At 42.1% G+C, this 21049-nt stretch overlaps 1 protein-coding gene across 1 annotated transcript in view; it reads left to right on the forward strand.

Moving 5' to 3' along the window:
• Positions 1-21049, forward strand: part of LOC144594961 (centrosomal protein of 95 kDa-like) — a 47929-nt gene that overhangs the window by 2789 nt on the left and 24091 nt on the right. The window contains exons 2-12 of the mRNA XM_078401906.1: positions 2149-2277; positions 2396-2503; positions 2886-2996; positions 6310-6427; positions 7009-7115; positions 7871-8014; positions 9043-9311; positions 10373-10430; positions 13575-13672; positions 17915-18105; positions 19773-19905. Coding sequence (XP_078258032.1) covers positions 2149-2277; positions 2396-2503; positions 2886-2996; positions 6310-6427; positions 7009-7115; positions 7871-8014; positions 9043-9311; positions 10373-10430; positions 13575-13672; positions 17915-18105; positions 19773-19905 — 1466 coding nt within the window. The remainder of the gene's footprint in view (positions 1-2148; positions 2278-2395; positions 2504-2885; positions 2997-6309; positions 6428-7008; positions 7116-7870; positions 8015-9042; positions 9312-10372; positions 10431-13574; positions 13673-17914; positions 18106-19772; positions 19906-21049) is intronic.

The following is a 21049-nucleotide window of genomic DNA, read 5'->3' on the forward strand; positions in this document are numbered from 1 at the left end:
TTCTAAAAAAACGATTGAAACTTGTAGACCCAAGTCATTTCAATCAGTCTGAAGAAGGGTCTCGACCTGAAACGTCATCCATTCCTTCTCTCCTGAGATGCTGCCTGACCTGCTGAGTTACTCCAGCATTTTGTGAATAAATACGTCATTTCAAAGATGTACATCCAAAGGTGTATTTCAATGGATTAAACTGCTTGTGCTCTACTATATTTTAATTCATTTGAACATGGGCATTGATTCAATGTATAACAGACCCACTTCTAAAGTTGTGATTTTAAAAGTTCACCTCCAGAAATTCAAGGCTATAATCTAGGCTAACTGTCCTTTGCAATACTGTTATCACTAGTTTTGTTTAGGCCCCTTCATCTTATAAATACAATAGTTATTATCTTGCAGATGTTTGTGTGACAGATTGTCTGCTGTATTTATTTCCCTTTCAACAATGTCTAATCTATAGAGGGAAATCTCAGCTACGAACTTAAACACTCCCACTCCTGCATTGTTGTGCAGTTTATTGGTATTACACATGCCCCTTCTCACTTTGAGATGACCTGAAATAATGAAGTTTGTATGGATTGTTCTTTTTATGTTCTTCCCTTTGTTTACCCCATGATACTTGCCTTGTCTACTTGTCATATTAAGCTTTCAGCCCATTGTCTTCTTAATCGCTGCATTTTGACTCATTATTTAAATCTTGGCATGAGTGCTGCTTTGTGTATTTGAGGGAAGAAACAATCCTGAAAATAAATTGTGGGTTCAGAGAAAATATTTTGCAAAGGATGCAAGTTAACACACTACTGACTCTGGCAACCCAGGTTTGACAAATTCCATAGTAACACTTGGTTGCATTGAAAATTGGTGCACTTGGGTGTGCTTAGCTTGAAGCTTCCAAAACTAGTAGGTTGCAGATTTTTTAAATCTAATATTTCATTGGAATTTGATCAGGTTTGGAGTCATTGAAGGCTGGCATGTGAGACCTAGCTGCCTAAATCCATAATAATTCAAAAATAAGTTTCTAACATGCACAGTGTTGGAAGTGTCTGATCTTGCAATGGATCATAATGTACTTGTTCTTTAAAAATAAACATATCTTGTCAACACTTGACAGAGTGTTGAGTCACTTTTTTAAAAATAGCATTTGACCTTTATTAATTGCCATTTAACACATGACCAAGAAGTCTTTTTTTAACTGAGAGAAGGATAGTAAGAACGTCAGAATTCAAACCAGGAGTAGACCATTTTGTCTGCTGGTGCATCCTTCACCATTCAATAAAATAATGGCTATTTTCCTTTATTGACCCCATATCTCTAGAATCTTTACAGATCTCTATCCTAAACTTGGTGATGTGCCCTTAACACCACTATTGAGTGGACTGGCCACTCCCTGAAAGAATCTTTGCTCAGCTTAGACCTGAATGACTGACCACTTTAGTTTCAGATTTTGACCCGTAATTATAGACCTTCCAGCCAGGGGAAGCTTCATCCGAGCTTCTACCTCGTGAAGACCTGTAAGAGATTTGTATGTTTCAATGGAAATCCTCCTCCGTTAAATTCTGTGGGCCCAGACTGCCTAATTTCTCCTTGTAAAATGATCTTCCTGCCACTATTCCCTGGGATCAGAAGACAGAGTGCTGGAATAGCTTAGCAGGTCAGGCAGCATCTCAGGAGAACATGGATAGGTAACGTTTTGGGTCGGGATAAACCCACCAACATGAAATTGATAGCAGGCTACTTTGTTTGATGGTAATCAGAGTTGGGTGATAAATGTTGTATGGCCAGTGATGTCAATATCTTGTGAACAAATAAGTTTTAAGAATTTGCATTCAACATGTCCTGATAAATCATGTACTCTTACAGATGCTGTGTTGTTAATTGAAGACACAATTGGAGATGCTGGTTTGCAAAACAAAAGGCGTAAAGTGCTGGAGTAACTTACCAGATCGGGAGCATCTCTGAAGAACATGGATAGCCAAAATGACGGGTCTAAAGAAAGGTCCCGATCTGAGATACTGCCTGACCCACTGAGTTACTGTAGCACATTGTGCTTTGTGTTGTTAATTGAGTTTGTCTCTCTCAGATCTACCTGTTTGTATGTATGTTCTCTTTGCTGTGCACTGAATTCACTGGGTTTTTTTCTACCCTTTTTAGATTGGATTTCTGTTGCCAATGATCTTCTTAGCAAGTGCCATATTAACCGGAAGGTGACAAGACTCTGTGAGTGTGATGCAAATGTGTTTGTTGCACTCTACAAAGCTATTCTTGGTGAAAAGGTCCCAGGTAAGTGAGCCAACGTTGATGATTTGTTTGAAAGAAATTCAACTCTGTATTGAAGTGATTTCAACCACATCTGCACATCAATGAGCAGAATTAATTGAAATCCTTTTGCTCCATTCAGATTACATAGCTACCCCCAAAAGCCAAGAAGATGATGCCCATAATGTGCAGTCTGTGATAGATTCACTGGCTTTGGATTACTTGCAAATTAGTTTGTCTCACATAACAGGTTAGTAATCAAACAACTTTGTCCAACTTTAAAAATAAAATGTCACTATGTTTCAGTTGTACAGAAAAAATGGTGTCTTGTGTTAAGGTTGTTGGTGTTGATGATTTTTGTGTTCTGGGAGTCCATCTCATAATGCCAGTAGCAATGCTGAAATTACCACAGGTCCGCTGCCTGAGTTTGCTAATTCTATTGGCGTCCGCGGCCTTCGACCTGCTGCCCCAGCACACGGCAGTGAAGAAGATGTAGATGGATCAAGTATTGCTTGACAAATGACATGTTTCCTTGGAGATGTAAACTTAACAATATAGCTTGGTTGTCAAACTGAAAAGTAATCTTTCTGCAATAATCTGATTCGTGCCTTCTTTTCCCCTTGCTTGCTCAGGAGAGAATATTGTTCAGAGTAACAAAGAAAGTATCCAAAATCTGTTGGAAATCTTTGATGGTTTACTGGAATACCTTACAGAACAGATAAGTGAGGCCTCTTCACAGCACAGTAAGCATGTTAACAATTTGCTTCCTGGTCTGACTAATCTATTTATGGGATAGGGGGTGAGGGAAAGAAACTATTGGATCACTGCAAACAGCTGATAACCAGTTTCTGAGATGACTGCAAAAGAACAAAAATCCGAACTTTGTCCTACTGATATCAATTCTATGCGGTTTTAGTCATTTGAAAAGTATCAAATTGCTATCCATCAGCTACTGACATTTTTAAAGTTTGGATAAAATGGCTCATTTATTTTGTTGCAAATTCCCTTTGTAGAAATAGGGACTTGTAAATGCAAGTAAGCTTATTATTTTTGGGATGTGAGCATTACAGGTAAGGCTTGATATTATCATTGAAGGGATTGTGATCCTCCTTCTGGTAAAGTTCGTAAGTCATGGGAGCAGAGTTAGACCATTCGGCCCATTGAGTCTATTCTGCCATTCAATCAAAGCTGATCTATCTTGCCCTCTTGACCACATTCTCCATCCCTTTGATAACCTTATCAATCAAGAACCTGTCACTCTGCTTTAATAATACTCAATAACATAGCTTCCACAACTGTCTGTGGCAACGAATTCCACATATTTCAAAGATATATTCTTAAAGTGCCATTTAGTAGGGAATTTCCAGAATATGGATCCATTGATGATCCAGGAACAACAATTGTTTCCAAATCAGAATGGGGGATAGTCTACATACGGGGGATTTTTAACTACTTGCAATTCTCTTCCTTGGTGTAACAGTCGTAGGTCGAAGAGATGGCATGATGGTTTTGGTGGTTTCTATTATACACCGATACATTCACTATTATTAGTGGGGGGGGGGGGGGGGGATGGGAATGGGTTATTTTCTGAAGGTTTGGCTGATACTCCAAGGAATAGTTTGCAGCTGTAGCACTGGTGTGATAAATAAAGGCTAAATTGTCTTTTTCTATACTGTACATTTGATCTAATATGATATCTACACTTTGAGCAATATTTAGAAACATAGAAACATAGCATAGAAACATAACATAGAAAATAGGTGCAGGAGTAGGCCATTCGGCCTTTTGAGCCTGCACCGCCATTCAATATGATCATGGCTGATCATCCAACTCAGTATCCCGTACCTGCCTTCTCTCCATACCCTCTGATCCCTTTAGCCACAAGGGCCACATCTAACTCCCTCTTAAATATAGCCAATGAACTGGCCTCAACTACCTTCTGTGGCTGAGAATTCCTCTTCCTCTGCCGGATCCGCCAGGTTCTTCCCCATTTTTTTACAGCACAAAAATTGACCATTTTGGCAGTTTTTTCGGGTTGGGAATGTATGTGTTGCTAATGTAGGCCAGAAGCTGCCATGTCCTCCAGATGGCTTGAGCGACTCCGTGTGTCATGCCCTTTGACCTTACGTACAATCCCCCTATAGGAAACTAGCGACAATGGGCATGACTGATGATAAGCACAGAAGTAGAGCAAATGTGTTATCAAGCCAAATGTAACTTTTCCAAATAGCATAAATTGTTTTTAGTTACACCTTCCATAAACCCATGTTTTGTTTTTTTTGTCTTGTGTCAATCTATATAGTTTGATAACCTTTTCAAGACTAGTGTGAAGTCTAAGCAGGAATGCTAAGGCATGCCTGGTTACCACACAGTTGTAATTCAGCCGTGCATTAATCTCTTTAGCAGGAAGAGAGTTCTTCTTCTTGCGTTTTAGGCAGCAGAAATTATGTTTAAGCCCTCCAGGCGCTGTAGCCAGTGCAATGTGCTGTTGTCAAGGGCCGTGAGGTCTACCCCTCCACCAGGGGGACTGTGGGCAGTGCAGTCGAAAATGACGTGCTGCGCTGTTTGCTGGTCTGCTCCACACACGCAGGCTGCTGATGGACGCAACCCCCAACGATGCATGTTGGCATTGAACCGGCCGACCCCTGTGCGGAGCCGGTTCAGGGCGACCCACTCTTGGGGGGGCATGTCCGAGCCGGGTGGGGCTGTGGTGTTTGGTGCGACAGTGAATTGAGGTCACGATGTCTGTTCCCAGCTGGTTCTCCATGCTCCTAGTATGTTGAAACCGGAGCCACAGAGGGTCAATGCATGACGGGCGAAAGGGTGACGAGATGACATGCGTTGAGGTCCCAGTTACTGTGAATCCTGGGCGAGGTGGTGCAAAGGATGTTCGGCGTCCGATGGGGCCTTGCACACCAGCCTATGAGAGAAGAACTCTCTGCGAAGCTTGGCGGGTGCGATACCTGCGAGCACCGGCAGGAGATCCGTCGGAGTAGGGCGTAGGCAGCCAGTGATGATCCGCATGGTGTCGTTGAGGGTTGCGTCTAGCTTGCTGGTATGTGTGCTGCGGCACCATGCTGGGGCAGCGTACTCAGTGGCGCTGTACACGAGTGCAAGAGCACTGGTTCGAAGAGTAGATGTCCTGGGGCCCCATGACGATCCGGCCAAGCAACGCAGGAAGTTGTTCCGTGCCGAGACTTTAGCACGGAGAGCTTCAAGGTGTTGCTTGTAGGTCAGCTGCTAATCTAGTTTCACCCCGAGGTATGTAGGAAATGGGTTGTAGGGTAGGTGTGACCCATTAAGGATGACGGTTAGCTGGCGTTGAGCTTCCTTGTTGTTCAGGTGAAAGGCCATTGTGGTGGTTTTTGCCATACTCAGTTTTAGTCTCCAGGTCTTAAGGTGGCCCGTGACGTTTCATATCCGCCAAGAGCACATCCTCAACATTTGACCAGAACTTGTCCAAGTGCAGTAGGGCCAAGTCATTTGCGTATCCATATTGGCGCGAGGTCGTGCGTGGCAGATCGCTGATATAGAGATTGAAGAGCATGGGGGCCAGTACCGACTCCGTTTCTTAGGCGTCGCAGTCGGCTAGTTTGTCCGTCGCTGGTCTTGAGTACAAAACTGCGGTTGGCAAGGATGTTGGCAAGGAACCGCACTAAATGACGGTCAGGGATGGTTCGGAGGAGGTTCAAGATCAAACCCTGGTGCCACACAGTATCATAAGCGGTGGTGAGCTCCCTCCAGTGTGATGCCCACCCTGTGACCCTTTTCGAAACTCTTGGATGTCATTGGTCAGCTTGACTATTTGGTGGGTGGTGCAGCGTCCACGCTGAAATCTGGCTTGTTCAGCTGGTAGTTGAGGGTCAACGATTGGATCGAGGACTCGTGTTGTCGACCTCTTTGTGGTTAGCCCTGTCAACTGACCCCAATCAGGCGAACGACAACAAACGGAGACAGCAGAAGCAGGAAGGCAGTTTAAAAAACAAGAGGAAGAAATAATAAAATTACATTTTGTCCATTTTATGCCATTTCTGATATTAATTATATTTTTAATAGGTGACCCTGACCTGCTATCCAGTGAAGCAGCATCTGTAATTAGAGGTGTACTTCAAGAGGAGCTGGGAGCTTCACGTAAAGAAAAGTTACCTGGAACAGGAGAACACTTGTCGAAAGAGTTGAGTCCATTTTCTGAATGTCAGCTAGCACTAATATTAATAGCCTCCATTCTTAAAAATCCCCATTTTTCGTTTTCCCCATTTAAAAATTGGATTGTAGCGAACACATACATATGGTGTAGCATGATCCAATTTCTCAACAATTTGAATTGATTCTCTTCCAAAAAAACATATGGCTCAGGAAGTGACTGCTGCAATGTATCTAGAGCAGACTCTAGTTTATATGTATGTTATTGTGATGGTTTTTGGAATATACTGATCAACTTGGGATAATGGTCCAACATAAACTCTTATTTAGCAACTTAATTTTAGTCATCATTGCTCATTCTCAATGCCCAACATTTTTTAAAATCTTGGAACCATACAGAAAGAGGCCATTCTGCCCATAGTGTTACTGTTAACCAGGGAAAAGCAATTGCATCAGTCCCATTACCCTGGGAACCTATTTTTTGCACTCGTCATTAACTTTCCCATTGGTTCTTTCGCCTATACCCACGCTCGGAGTTAAATTGCAATAGCCAATTAACCTTCTAGCATGCCTTTGATTCTGTTAATCAAATAAAATGTTTGACCGTTCTAGCTCATTATCTTCAGTTCCTACCTGGGATGGAAATGGTTCTGAATCAACCAATGAACTCATCCGACTTGGTGAATCCGCTTGTACATATAGCCACAGAATTAGCACAGGTAAATTTGAATATGACTGTACCTTAATTGGTACACGTGACCATAAAAAAACCTTTGAAATATTGTATCTTTGCTCAGTTGGGAGGCCTGTATTATTGTGCACAGCTGTATTATTCCTCCTGTGTGCTTTATTTAAAATAAGCAAAACACTACAGCATATGGTTCAAGACCCTGGAGGCCAGGCGCCGATGCCACAAAATGATCAATGTCAACAGCAACACATTCCCCAATCCAACAGCCAGAGATAACTTCACCTGTGAGAGGGTCTGCCTGTCAAGGATAGGCCTAGTCAACCTCAGTAGGAAATGCAACCATAGAAGATACATTCCCCTCTCCAAATAGGACATCAAAGCCATCATCAACATCATCTCTCTCAAATGGGCAGGTGCCAACTAACTAACTTCCACTGTTGACATTCTTGTATCCCTTGGTTATCACCACTTCCGCAGCCAACAATGGGTTCCACCCTTCCTTGGTCATCTGTTGCTGGCCCTGTTTTGTTCTGGCCTTTTCCTACCTCCAGTTCCCCCCCCCCCCACCCCCACCTTCAGTCTGAAGAAGGATTCCGATATGAAACGTCACCCATCCTCTTTCTCCAGAGATGCTGCCTGACCCGTCGACTTACTCAGCACTGTGTCTAACCAATTTCTCTATCAGTTTCAATGTTTTGTATATTGAAGCCTCAAATATTATTTTAGTGTTTTTCCAATTTTTTGTTTCCCTTTGAAAATAAAAATTGCTTTCATTTTCTTAAGACCTACCTGAATTTCAATGGAGTAGTGGTCAGCATTCAGAAAAAAAGTTAAAGCTGAGGACCCAAGGGCAAAATGGGATCTGCTCCTTCCCTGCTAGTTCTGTTCCACATGATGCCAACCAGGAAGAAATTCAAAAATCGGCAAGTAAGTATGAACATGTTTGTTGAGAAATGGGAAAGATTTTCTCGGTAGGTTGCTTCTTGTTTTGTTAAAGAGCTCCATCATTTATATGGAACATTCTATAATTATTTATGCCCTGGAGATTTATGAAGTAGAATCCCTAGGTTCCAACCAGTAAGGCTGCCTTAGGATTTTTTTCCGTCTTCCAGGCTAGCTACTTGTTTGTTTCTTATGCAAAATGAGGATGCTTACTTTATAAAATCAGAGAGCTACAGATGTTGGACAAACAACATTTCTGGCATGTTTGTGTCAGACAGCATATGTGGCATGAGAACCCATTGAATGTATTGGGTCAACATCTGTCAAAAATAGGAAAACAAAATAGTACTATGATCAGTTTGTAGAAATACAGAAACAAGTGGATTGTCCTGGAAGAGGGAAGCAGATGGTGGAATTTTGACCATAACAGAAAATGCTGGAGTAACTCAATGGATCAGGCAGCGTCTGTGGAGGGAATGGACAGACAATGTTTTGGGTCTTCAGTCTGATGAATGGTCCTGAACTGAAGCATCGTCTAATGACCATTTCCTTGGGAGATGCTACCTGCCCAAAGAGTTACTCCAGCACTTTGTTTTGCACATGAAAGGGGTTGTGGGAGTAAAAGGGAAACTGGGTGAAATGGCCTGGGATAATGATGTATGATACAGTGCCTCCTAATTTTCTAGTTCCATGAGACGGCATTTGTCTCTGCACAGATGTTGCTTTGTTTGCTTAGGATTTTCAGCCTTTCCTGTTTTTATTGTGGGTGGAAATGCTGAATAAACAAAACCTGTTCACCCAGTTTAAATCTAGTCAATTAAATTCAAACATTGACAATGGATTGGAAACTTTTCAATTGACCATTGCCCCAGTAACCTAAGGCACAGACATATTGTACACGGGTTGCTTGTTTCAGTTTTGTTAACGAAATAATGTGAACATTTAGTTTTTGCTTTCTCTGATTTTCAATTGTGTTATTATTCATTGTACAAACCCTTATTTTTGGGGAATAGGATCTCCGGATATCTTCCCCTTGAGACCTGCTTCCACTGGACCAGGCTCTAATGCTCTGCAACTTGGAGAACCCATTCGCCCTGCTATTCCCTTGCAATCCCCGTACCACCCTGCCAAGTACAAGTGTCCAATGCAAGGTGTAGATCTGATCAGTTCTCAGCCCAGCTCCCATTTGATGGTCAATCGAGAACATCAACTTGATACTCCGAGAAAAAGTTCAATTCTTGCAGAAGGACCAAAAGTGCATCCAGCATCTACATGCCACAGCGTGAGTAGGCGTAACACTTTGAATATGCTTTCAATGCAAATCATGACATTCTGATATTAATGGAGCCTGCATCAAACTTTATCTCGCTTGCATATCATGAAACATTAATAAATCTGTTGTAGATATCTGACACCTGAATATTCAGATTAGTTATGTCAATTTGTGTACCTATCTGTTTCTACATGATGGTACAAATTAAAAGGAATGAATAAATTAACAGCTTTAACATGCAAACCCCATGGCACTGTATTTCTTTTTTAATGTCCATAATACTTTTGATGAATTGTTAACATTTTGAGAACGAAAGGTGAAAAGAAGCAACAGACATTGAAAATTAACATTTTGAATGATCCACAAACCTCTAACGAAGCAGGGAGCTGCTAGTTATACAGCTTGAGCAGATGGTCTTTTTAAAGGTGACCTATTAAATTGCAGGTAAAATACAAAAGCAAACTATTAGAGTTAAATGAAAAGTGATCGTGTTTATGCATGTGGAAGGCAATGGAAGAGGTGCCTCCCTGTTGTCAGGGACAGGTTTTCTTGGATACTAGGAATTTGAAATTATCCACTGTACTTTATCACCTTTTGCCTTGTAGTATCAAACTGTACCTCTCTACTGATTCGGTCTCTTTTTCTAATTTGGGAAATTAGATTAAATAAGTGAACCTAGAAAAAATGACCCGTGAGCAAAAGGGAGATCAATGTATAAGGATTATGTTTGTTACTGTAATATAAACAAGATGAATTAATTGCATGGTAACTCATTGCTTGATGCCTTACAATGGACCTGTGGGCATTGTATAAGCACACCGGTCGATGGTGTTCTAGCTTTCTAGGAACCTAGAAATTTCTTTGATGCAGGGTTTTAAATTAGTGCTTGCCAATTGACTATATGTATTGGGTTAGGTGTTCAGGTGATCATTGAAAAATGATGCTCATTCATGGTTAACTTCTTAGTTTATAATGTTTTGCTTGCTCCAGATTAAAAATAAAATCCTTTAATGAAATAAATGTTAAAAGTCCTCTCTTTTCCCTTTATTTTAAATTGCTCTATTCTCAAGTTACCAGAAAGAACTGACAAATGTTCTACAAGCAAGTTACTATCAAGTATACCCTTGGGTGAGAATGTTTATTATATCACATCTACAGTTTACATATAGTCTGCACTTCGTATGTAAAGGGAGTCATTCCTGTATTTGCTTCAACAGAAGATTACAAAGTATTCGGTTTCTTTTTATCTGTGTAAAACAAAAGAATTTCAGGTGATGGAAATCGGCTACAAACAAAAAGGGACTGTATGCATGTCTGTCGTCATCTGGAGAGAATAACTGTTGGTGTTCTGGTTGTGGCCCCTTCACAGATTCTTCCAGGGACCTTAAGCTGAACAAAATGCAGATGGGAAAAAAATCTGGAATTAAAAACAAATGGGGAAATACTCAGCATGCAGGCAGCATTCTTGGAGAGTGTGGCAGTCCTTTCAGACCGTCTTTAATCTGAATTTACTGGACTTCATCTTGCACTAAACATTATTCCCTTTATCCTATATCTGTGGGCGCCTTGATTGTAATCATGTACAATCCTTCCACTGACTGGATAGCATGCATCTAAAAGACTTTTCACTGTACCTTGGTACACGTGATGATAAACTAAACTAAATTAAGCACTCTTGCTTATTGGTTTTGTCCCAAACCATTTCTTGTTTTTCAGAGGCACAAAGTGCTGAAGTGACTAGGCAGGTCAGGTAGCATCTCTCCGGAGAGATTAACTCCTATTCTTTAGTACAAACTAGCATCAGCAGTTCTTTCCTATTTTTATTTTTATTTTTGCCTCTTTTGTCCATCCCCTCACTCTGATGGATCAGTACGTGCCTATTTGCCTTAACTTTCTAGGAACTCTGATTCTGCCATTTTTTTTGGTTAGTGTGTTCCATATCTTTAATAATCCTCTATCTTTTTGTTCTAATCCCACCATAACATTATGTCCAATGGAAAACATTTGTAGTTTCTCAAATATTTTAACATATTTCACTCCTGATAAGCTTCTGCATCACCTCAAGGGCCCTGACACTTTATAATGTACAGTGATCAGGACTTTACATAATTTCCATGACTTACTAGTTTTGTATGGTCCAGCATTACTTATTTTCAATCTCGCTATTCACAAAGTCAGGTAGTCTTTGTGCTTTCATAATTGCTGTTTCCACAAAAACTGGTTCATGTGCAGTTCCAATTGTCTCTCTTGTGGCTTCAATTTTATGTGGAGATGTTTAGTAGGGCAGGAAACATCTGAGAGGGTGTTTATCAGCACAGTGCTTCACATAACGTCTAAAGTTTGTGTAATCTTTAACAAAACTAAATAAAATTGTGAAGAATTCCACACTTTACCCATTTTTTAAACTTTTGCATTGGTCTTTGAGGAGCTATTCAACAGTGTAATTGCAGAGACCATTTAGCTATTCCCTCAGCCTTAATGTAGTCGTCCACTTCAGTCCTTGTACTCCCAGAAATGAACTCTCTGACCAGGAGATAATTATGATAAATGGATTTCCCATCTTTGTCCTGGGGTCTGGATGTATCTGTTTTGCTGGGCAATGCACTAACTTGAATGCAACGACCAAGAAAGCACACCAACGCCTCTTCTACTTCCTTAGAAGGCTTCGGAAGTTTAGCATGTCCCCTACAAATCTCACCAACTTCTACAGATGGACCGTAGAAAGGATTTGATCTGAATGCATCCCAGTTTGCTTTGGGAACAACTCCGTCCAAGACCGCAAGAAATTGCAGCAAATTGTGGACACGGCCCAGGCCATCATACAAACCAACTAACGCACACCACCAGATTCGGGGGACAGTTTCTTCCCAGCTGTTATCGGGCAACAATCATCCTATCACAACCAGAGAGCAGTGGTGAACTATTATCTACCTCCTTGGTGACCCTCGGACTTTGCTGGCTTTGCCTTGCACTAAATGTTATTCTCTTAGTATCTCCACACAGTAAATAGATCGATTGTAATCATGTGTTGTTTTTCTGCTGACTGGATAGCAAGCAACAAAAGCTTTTCACTGTACCTCTATTCGCGTGACGACAAACTGAACTGAACCTATGGAAGGAGTTAGTTTAGTTTAGAGATACAGCGCGGAAACAGGCCCTTCGGCCCACCAGGTCCGCGCCGACCAGCGTTCCCCGCACATTAACACTATCTACACACACTAGGGACAATTTTTATACTTGCACCAAGCCAATTAACCTACATACCTGTACGTCTTTGGAATGTAGGAATGATGTTGAGTATATTATGTGCAATTGCACATCACTTTCTACACCAACGACTGCACCGCCACAGACTCCTCTGTCAAGCTCCAAGTTTGCGGATGACACTACCCTGATTGGGCTGATCCAGGATGGGGAGGAATCTGCCTACAGAGGGGAAGTGACACAGCTGGTGTCCTGGTGCCATCGCAACAACCTGGAGCTCAATGCTCTCAAGACTGGAACTAATTGTAGACTTTCAAAGAGATCCCCCTCCCCTTCCCCCACTCACCATCAACAACAACATAGTCACATCTGTGGAGTCATTTAAGTTCCTTGGAACCATCATCTCCAAGGACCTTAAATGGGGGGCCACCATCGACTCCACAGTCAAAGGCCCAACAGAGGATGTACTTCCTGCGGCAACTGAAGAAACACAATCTGCCACAGGCAATGATGGTCCAATTCTATACTGCTATCATTGAGTCCGTCCTCACCTTCTCCATGGTCTGGTTTGGCTCAGCCACCAAGCACGAGGCTGCAATGGATCGTTCGCACAGCTGAGAAGGTTGTTGGCTGCAACCTTCCCCCACATTGACGAACTGTATACTGCAAGGGCCAGGAAGCGAGCGGGCAAGATCATCTCTCACCCTGGCCACAAACTGTTCGAAGCACATCCCTCTGGAAGTGTCAAAGCAGCCACAGCCAGACATAAAAACAGCTTTTTTTCCACGAGTGATAGTTCTACTCAATAACCAAAGTCTGTAGTCTCTTTTGTGCTCTGGTTTATTTTCACCCACATGTTTAGACTGTAATGTTGTATCCTTATTGTTTTGATGTGGTTATGCTTTATTCTTAATTGTTAACTGTATGTTTGTGTTGTCATTTGTGAGCGGAGCACCAAGGCACATTCCTTGTATATGCATACTTGGCCAATAAACTTATTCATTCATTCATTTCTAATTTGAACTCCTTTAAAGAAACTAGTTCTTATAAATGTGTTTTATTTTGTAGATTCCTTGAAGGAAGGTGTGCTGCAGGAGTTGCAAGATTCGGAGGATGTTTCGGAGAGGAATCTGGAATCTCTGGGCGCTGTAGAAACTGTTGCAGTGGTTAGTATTGCATCATCTTGCCTTTAAGGGCCCTTTAACTTGTATAATGTTATTAAATGTGCTGATGTGAGTTTTTAATACAAATAGATTTCCTGACTTTTTTTTGGATGTTTTAATCTTTCATACACCGATCAGCCAAAACATTATGACCACTGATAGGTGAAGTGAATAGCATTGATTATCTTGTTACAATGGCACCTGTCAAGGGGTGGGATATATTAGGCAGCAAGTGAACAGTCAGTTCTTGAAGTTGATGTGTTGGATGCAGGAGAAATGGGCAGGAGTAAAGACCTGAGCGACTTTGACAAGGGCCAAATTGTTATGGCCAGACGACTGGGTCAGAGCATCTCTGAAACAGCAAGGCTTGTGGGGTGCTCCCGGTCAGCAGTGGTGAGTGCCTACCGACAGTGGTCCGAGGAGGGACAAACCGGCGACAGGGTGTTGGGCGCCCAAGGCTCATCGATGCGCGAGGGCAACGAAGGCTATTCCGTCTGGTCCGAACCGCCAGGTCTACTGTGGCACAAGTCACAGAGAAGTTTAATGGTGGTCACGGGAGCAATGCATCACAATACACAATGCATCACACCCTGCTGCGTATGGGGCTGCACACAGAGGACCAACAGCATATTAAGCAGGTGGTCATAATGTTTTGGCTCATCAGATCATAATGTTTTGGCTGATCGGTGTATAACTTTCATAATAGAAGGCAAATCTCAGGAAATAATTTGGCTTGTACAAATCACTGATTCAAAAGTAGTTGCTTAAGAGTACTGTATTATCTGTTGAGGTCTGTGGGCTCCTGTACTATCAGTGACGCACAATGCCAGCTTGAGGACAATAGACAATAGACAATAGGTGCAGGAGTAGGCCATTCAGCCCTTCGAGCCAGCACCGCCATTCAATGCGATCATGGCTGATCACTCAATCAGTACCCCGTTCCTGCCTTCTCCCCATACCCCCTCACTCCGCTACCCTTAAGAGCTCTATCCAGCTCTCTTGAAAGCATCCAACGAACTGGCCTCCACTGCCTTCTGAGGCAGAGAATTCCACACCTTCACCACTCTCTGACTGAAAAAGTTCTTCCTCATCTCCGTTCTAAATGGCCTACCCCTTATTCTTAAACTGTGGCCCCTTGTTCTGGACTCCCCCAACATTGGGAACATGTTTCCTTCCTCTAATGTGTCCAATCCCCTAATTATCTTATATGTTTCAATAAGATCCCCCCTCATCCTTCTAAATTCCAGTGTATACAAGCCCAATCGCTCCAGCCTTTTAACATACGACAGTCCCGCCATTCCGGGAATTAACCTAGAGAACCTACGCTGCACGCCCTCCATAGCAAGAATATCCTTCCTCAAATTTGGAGACCAAAACTGCACACAGTACTCCAGGTGCGGTCTCACCAGGGCCCGGTACAACTGTAGAAGGACCTCTTTGCTCCTATACTCAACTCCTCTTGTTACGTAGGCCATCATTCCATTGGCTTTCTTCACTGCCTGCTGTACCTGCATGCTTCCTTTCATTGACTGATGCACTAGGACACCCAGATCTCGTTGAACTCCCCCTCCTCCTAACGACACCATTCAGATAATAATCTGCCTTTCTATTCTTACTTCCAAAGTGAATAACCTCACACTTATCTACATTAAACTGCATCTGCCATGTATCCGCCCGCTCACACAACCTGTCCAAGTCACCCTGCAGCCTTATTGCATCTTCCTCACAATTCACACTACCCCCCAGCTTAGTATCATCTGCAAATTTGCTAATGGTACTTTTAATCCCTTCGTCTAAGTCATTAATGTATATTGTAAATAGCTGGGGTCCCAGCACCGAACCTTGCGGTACCCCACTGGTCACTGCCTGCCATTCCGAAAGGGCCCCATTTATCCCCACTCTTTGTTTTCTGTCTGTCAACCAATTTTCTATCCATGTCAGTACCCTACCCCCAATACCATGTGCCCTAATTTTGCCCACTAATCTCCTATGTGGGACCTTGTCGAAGGCTTTCTGAAAGTCGAGGTACACCACATCCACTGACTCTCCCCAGTCAATTTTCCTAGTTACATCCTCAAAAAATTCCAGTAGATTTGTCAAGCATGATTTCCCCTTCGTAAATCCATGCTGACTCGGAATGATCCCGTTACTGCTATCCAAATGCTCAGCAATTTCGTCTTTTATAATTGACTCCAGCATCTTCCCCACCACTGATGTCAGACTAACTGGTCTATAATTACCCGTTTTCTCTCTCCCTCCTTTCTTAAAAAGTGGGATAACATTTGCTATCCTCCAATCCACAGGAACTGATCCTGAATCTATAGAACATTGAAAAATGATCTCCAATGCTTCCACTATTTCTAGAGCCACCTCCTTAAGTACCCTGGGATGCAGACCATCAGGCCCTGGGGATTTATCAGCCTTCAGTCCCATCAGTCTACCCAAAACCATTTCCTGCCTAATGTGGATTTCCTTCAGTTCCTCCATCACCCTAGGTTCTCCGGCCCCTAGAACATTTGGGAGATTGTGTGTATCTTCCTCAGTGAAGACAGATCCAAAGTAACGGTTTAACTCGTCTGCCATTTCTTTGTTCCCCATAATAAATTCCCCTGCTTCTGTCTTCAAGGGACCCACATTTGCCTTGACTATTTTTTTCCTCTTCACGTACCTAAAAAAACATTTGCTATCCTCCTTTATATTATTGGCTAGTTTACCCTCGTACCTCATCTTTCCTCCCCGTATTGCCTTTTTAGTTAACTTTTGTTGCTCTTTAAAAGAGTCCCAATCCTCTGTCTTCCCACTCTTCTTTGCTATGTTATACTTCCTCTCCTTAATTTTTATGCTGTCCCTGACTTCCCTTGTCAGCCACAGGTGTCTCTTACTCCCCTTAGAGTCTTTCCACCTCTTTGGAATATATTGATCCTGCAACCTCTGCATTATTCCCAGGAATACCTGCCATTGCTGTTCTACCGTCTTCCCTGCTAGGGCCTCCTTCCAGTCAATTTTGGCCAGCTCATGCCTCTGTAATCCCCTTTGCTATACTGTAATACTGACACTTCCGATTTTCCCTTCTGCCTTTCCATTTGCAGAGTAAAACTTATCATGTTGTGATCACTGCCTCCTAATGGCTCTTTTACCTCTAGTCCCCTTATCAGATCAGGATCATTACACAACACTAAATCCAGAATTGCCTTCTCCCTGGTAGGCTCCAGTACAAGCTGTTCTAAGAATCCATCTCGAAGGCACTCTACAAACTCTTTCCTGGGGTCCATTTCCAACCTGATTTTCCCAGTCTACCTGCATGTTGAAATCTCCCATAACCACCGTAGCATTACATTTTTGACATGCCAATTTTATCTCCTGATAAACAAGGAACAGCACCTTGTTTTCTGTCTGGACACAGTGGCCTCCTGAACTCTTAATTTGGTTTAGTTTAGAGATGTAGCGCAGAAACAAGCCTTCTGCCCACTGGGTTTACACCGTTCCCTGTAGACTAACGCTATCCTGCATGCTAGGGGCAATTTGCAATTTTTTACCGAAGCCAATTAACCTACTTTGGATTGTGGGAGGAAACCGGAGCATCCGGAGAAAACCCACGCAGTCACGGGGAGAACGTATAAACTCTGTACAGACAGTACCAGTAGTCGGGATCGAACCCTGGTCTGGTGCTGTAAGGCAGCAACTCTGCCATGATGAATTCATGGAGAAATGATGTGCTTGGAGAGATACAGACCATGAGCACTCTGATGGGGTTAGTTTAATTTGCCAAGTGCACTATTCTGTGAAATTTAAAATAGTAATTCTCTCTTTACACAACTCTTATAAGCGGCATCAAGAGGACTAACGTGCAGTTTAAAAAACTCTGAGTAATTTTAAAGGGGATGTGCAAGGCAAGTTATTTTATACATAGACAGCAGTAGGTGCCTGCATTGCGCTGCTGGGGAAAGTAGCAGTAGCACATATGATAGCAGCAGCACCTAAGAGGCATTTCCATCAGCACTTGATCCAGCATGGAGATGTATAAATAGTATGTAGTCAGATGGGATTAATTTAATTTGGCATCATGCTCGGCACATATATGAAGGGCTTGTGCGTTCCCTGTGCTTCTATGATATTTTTACTGGCAAGGTGATAATGAGGAAGTGAAGACCCCTGACTCAGCTATGTTCCCTCGATTTTTAATGCCAAAGAACAATAGGCCAGCAAACAAAAGTGATTTGGAAATCTTTCTGCTTGCCCTTGCAGAATTCCAACAGCGTACAGAAACGAGTTGCATTCCAAACAGAACCGGATATCAGAGTTATGACCATGCAGAGTAAAACTGGTCAATGGGATGAGCTGTTGGAAGAAGAGGGGGTGGCCAACCAGTGTGAGCATTCGGCTTCAAGCAACTCAAGGCAGAATGACATTGGGAATGAAGAAAGTTCCTTTTCAAGGTATATAGACATTTAGAATATGTTTGGAATATATTATAGAGTGACAAAAATAAATTGACTTTACATAATCGCTGATCTTAAAAAAAACAAAACACGTAAAGGATTTATTATTGTGTGGTCATACTTGTAAAATGAGGAAAGCTAGGAGTCCAATTTACATACAATACTCTGCATTCTTACCGGAAGATCTATTTTAACACTTTGTTGAAACAAGGATCTGCATGTGCTGGTTTACAAAGCAATGACATGGAATGATGGAATAACTCAGCGGGTCGGGTAGCATCACTGGAGAACATGGATAGTTGACGTTTCAGGTTGATGCCCTTCTTCAGGACTGCAGTCTGAAAAAGGGTCCTGACCCAAACCATTGCCTATCCATGTTCTCCAGCATTCTGTGCCTTTGTATCTTTTTGCCACTATTGGTTGAGGAATAACTTTTTCTGGCCAGGACATCCGGGGAACTAGCTTGTGCTCAACAGTGGAATAGGGTTGGTGTTGGTGGATAACAAATGATTTAATGGACCAGTGCCTGGATAGAATTGGGGTCCTTTCCAACCTGTCTAGAATCTCCAGCATTATCTCATACTTGCTGTTGACTGGCCAAACGAACTACCTTTTCATGCTTCCACATCCATGCTAAACTCCAAGCAAACTGTCTAAAATTCAAGGACAATGGATTTGGTGTTTCCATGCTGCATCTCTAAATTAAACAAAAACAAACTGTTGCATCCTTAATTGAACATCTCATCTAATTCTGATAATCACACAACCCTCGCTCAATTACTCCAGGACGCACCGGATGCACCTAACCTGCAGCTCAAAGTATTGCAACATTAATGATGTATTAGTCACTAAACCATAGTAAACAAAGGTATTTATTCACAAAATGCTGGAGTAACTCAGCGGGTCAGGCAGCATCTCAGGAGAGAAGGAATGGGTGAGACCCTTCGGGTCGAGACCCTTCTTCAGACTCACTAACCATAGTAAACACTTAATTGCATCATACATCAGTTCCTTTTAATCATTATTTAATTAATGCTAAGTAGGCGGGGAAGAAATGGGTGGTAGCTGGGATTATACCTCTATTTGCATCTCCATTGCCAACTCCAGTCAAGATTGTAAAACAAAGTCTGACTCCTGTTGATCGTTTTGAAGGCAATGGGAGAGGATGAGTTTTAACTTCCTGTATATGTGTGTGCAGCACACAAAAATTCTCTCTTTATATTTGCCCACCTGGTTTGAAGGTTGCATACAAGTGGCTGGATGGAGGCTTTTGCACTAACTGTTGCATTAAAACATCATGATGTTTAGTCCTCCACATTCAATGTGGATTTGATACTGATCTTAGTGTGTAAAATTAAAGCCATGCAAATGTTAGCCTGATTAAACATTTTCGCCAAAAAATGTCATGAGGAATAGCAGTAGAATTAAGCCATTCGGCCCATCAAGTCTACTCCACCATTCAATCATGGCTGATCTATCTCCCTCCGAGCCCCAATCACCTGCCTTCTCCCCATAACCTCTGACACCCGTACTAATCAAGAATGTCAAGTGGCAGTTTGATTTTGAAGGCCGCTCCTTTGTTTAAAATTACTTCTGAGATTATATGAAAATGCTATTGCCGAGAGGTATTGAAGACAGGTATATGAACATCTTTTATCTTATAGCAAAATTGAAAGTCAAAGGGTTTCAGTTCGAGATGAACCTCTTTCTCACCGAAGAGCACAGACCATCCTTGCAGAAGAGGAACTACATGAGATATCTGATAAGCTGTCTCAGAAACTGCTTCAACTCGATACGGTAACGTTTGTCTGTGGCAATTCCTGCAATTAGTGACCAGCCAGATAAAATAAATGTTGGATACTTGCTAAAGTATTGAGCCTCTTGGCATGTTCTGCTCATTCCGAGATTGATCATCGCTGGAATGTTCAATTGCAGGAGTTACCCAAGGAAAGCTTTACTAGTTATGGTCTTTATTGCCTGTGTCTGTTACTGATCTTTGGAGATTTGTTTACAAGTAATTTTTCAGAAACTGAATTAGTTGGCCAAACAATTTTATTTTTGAAAGATTATTAATTTAATGAATGGGAACATTTATTTGCCTTTCCAAATTGGTGTTTAGGGGAAAGCATTTTAAGAAATGTTTTAGATGGTGCAGAGGCGGTTTATTAAAATGGGGCCACGGTTACATGGAAAGACCAGGAATGATGGTGACCAGATGGAAAAAAGACACGCAAGTGATTAATGAGGCTGTGATAAAATAACCAGATATTTGAACAGTCAGTGTTGTTAGAGAACACTGATAAAAATTAAAAATAAATTGTGGTTGTGCCGATAGTGAGGAGGATGGCCACTCCTCATTACAAATTTCACGGTACTTAAACTGGTACATGTGACAATAAACTGACCTTGAAACCTTGATATTGATTAACTGGTAATTCATCGGATGGAATTTAATCTTTGAAAGTGTGAGGTGATGGATTTTAGGATTTCAGGTTATGAAAAATAACTTGCAGACTTGCCTGCAAAGCTTTGTTCTGATCCCCCTCTCTTCCTGCTTTCTTCCCAGAGTCTCATATTTCTGTTTTGTTCCTTCCCTCTGGCCTTACATTTCACTCCTCTTTGATTAGTACGGGTGTCAGAGGTTGTGGGGAGAAGGCAGGAGAATGGGGTTAGGAGGGAGAGATAGATCAGCCATAATTGAAAGGCGGAGTGGGCTTGATGGGCCGAATGGCCTAATTCTGCTCCTATTCCTTATGACCTCCACTCCTTATCTGATCCTTTTTGTTTCATTTTCACCTCTAGCTGTGTCATATAGTCTACCCATCTGCCAATCACAACCCCCTTCACATGTATCCACCTATCACTTGCCAAGCTTTGCTCTACCACCCACTCTCTTTTCCATTTTTCTCCCCACTATATCGGTCTGAAGAAAGGTCCTGAC

Source organism: Rhinoraja longicauda, chromosome 6 (assembly GCF_053455715.1).
Source record: "Rhinoraja longicauda isolate Sanriku21f chromosome 6, sRhiLon1.1, whole genome shotgun sequence".
Classification (NCBI taxonomy): domain Eukaryota; kingdom Metazoa; phylum Chordata; class Chondrichthyes; order Rajiformes; family Arhynchobatidae; genus Rhinoraja; species Rhinoraja longicauda.